The sequence below is a fragment of the Etheostoma spectabile genome, chromosome 21, assembly GCF_008692095.1.
Source record: "Etheostoma spectabile isolate EspeVRDwgs_2016 chromosome 21, UIUC_Espe_1.0, whole genome shotgun sequence".
NCBI classification, from domain to species: domain Eukaryota; kingdom Metazoa; phylum Chordata; class Actinopteri; order Perciformes; family Percidae; genus Etheostoma; species Etheostoma spectabile.
This window is the reverse complement of record NC_045753.1, coordinates 22,022,413-22,022,748: the sequence shown is the minus strand read 5'-3', so window position 1 is coordinate 22,022,748 and position 336 is coordinate 22,022,413. Positions and strand designations below refer to the sequence as shown.

The 336-nt window shown below is 47.3% G+C and overlaps 1 protein-coding gene across 2 annotated transcripts in view; it reads right to left on the bottom strand.

The window, feature by feature from the left end:
- Positions 1-336, bottom strand: part of med24 (mediator complex subunit 24) — a 12,958-nt gene continuing 12,622 nt past the window's right edge. For both annotated transcript variants that reach the window (XM_032503260.1, XM_032503261.1), the window contains exon 26: positions 1-134. In XM_032503260.1, the coding sequence (XP_032359151.1) occupies positions 18-134 (117 nt within the window). In that variant the 3' untranslated portion in view covers positions 1-17. The remainder of the gene's footprint in view (positions 135-336) is intronic.

Below are 336 nucleotides of genomic sequence, written 5' to 3'. Positions count from 1 at the left end.
ACCCACTGGGAGGGGGTTTACAAGGCAGAGATGGCCTTGGCAGCAACTCTTCTCCCCAGCGGCAGAGTCAGGTCAGTGATGGCCAGGACAACTCTAGGTTTGGCCAGAGCAGGCAGCTTCACCAGCTCAGAAACCTGGATGCACAAGAAGACAAATAAACATTATATATTTTTTAAAACATGAATCATGTTGCTCAAGGCAAGTTTTAACTCTTGATCTGTGAACAGTCTCATAAAACCATGAGGGTCATACACAACAGCTCCAGCAAAGTGAGTTTTAACAACGCAAACACCAGGCTTGAAGTGGCGATAGGTGTAAACCGAGCCCTGGGTATCC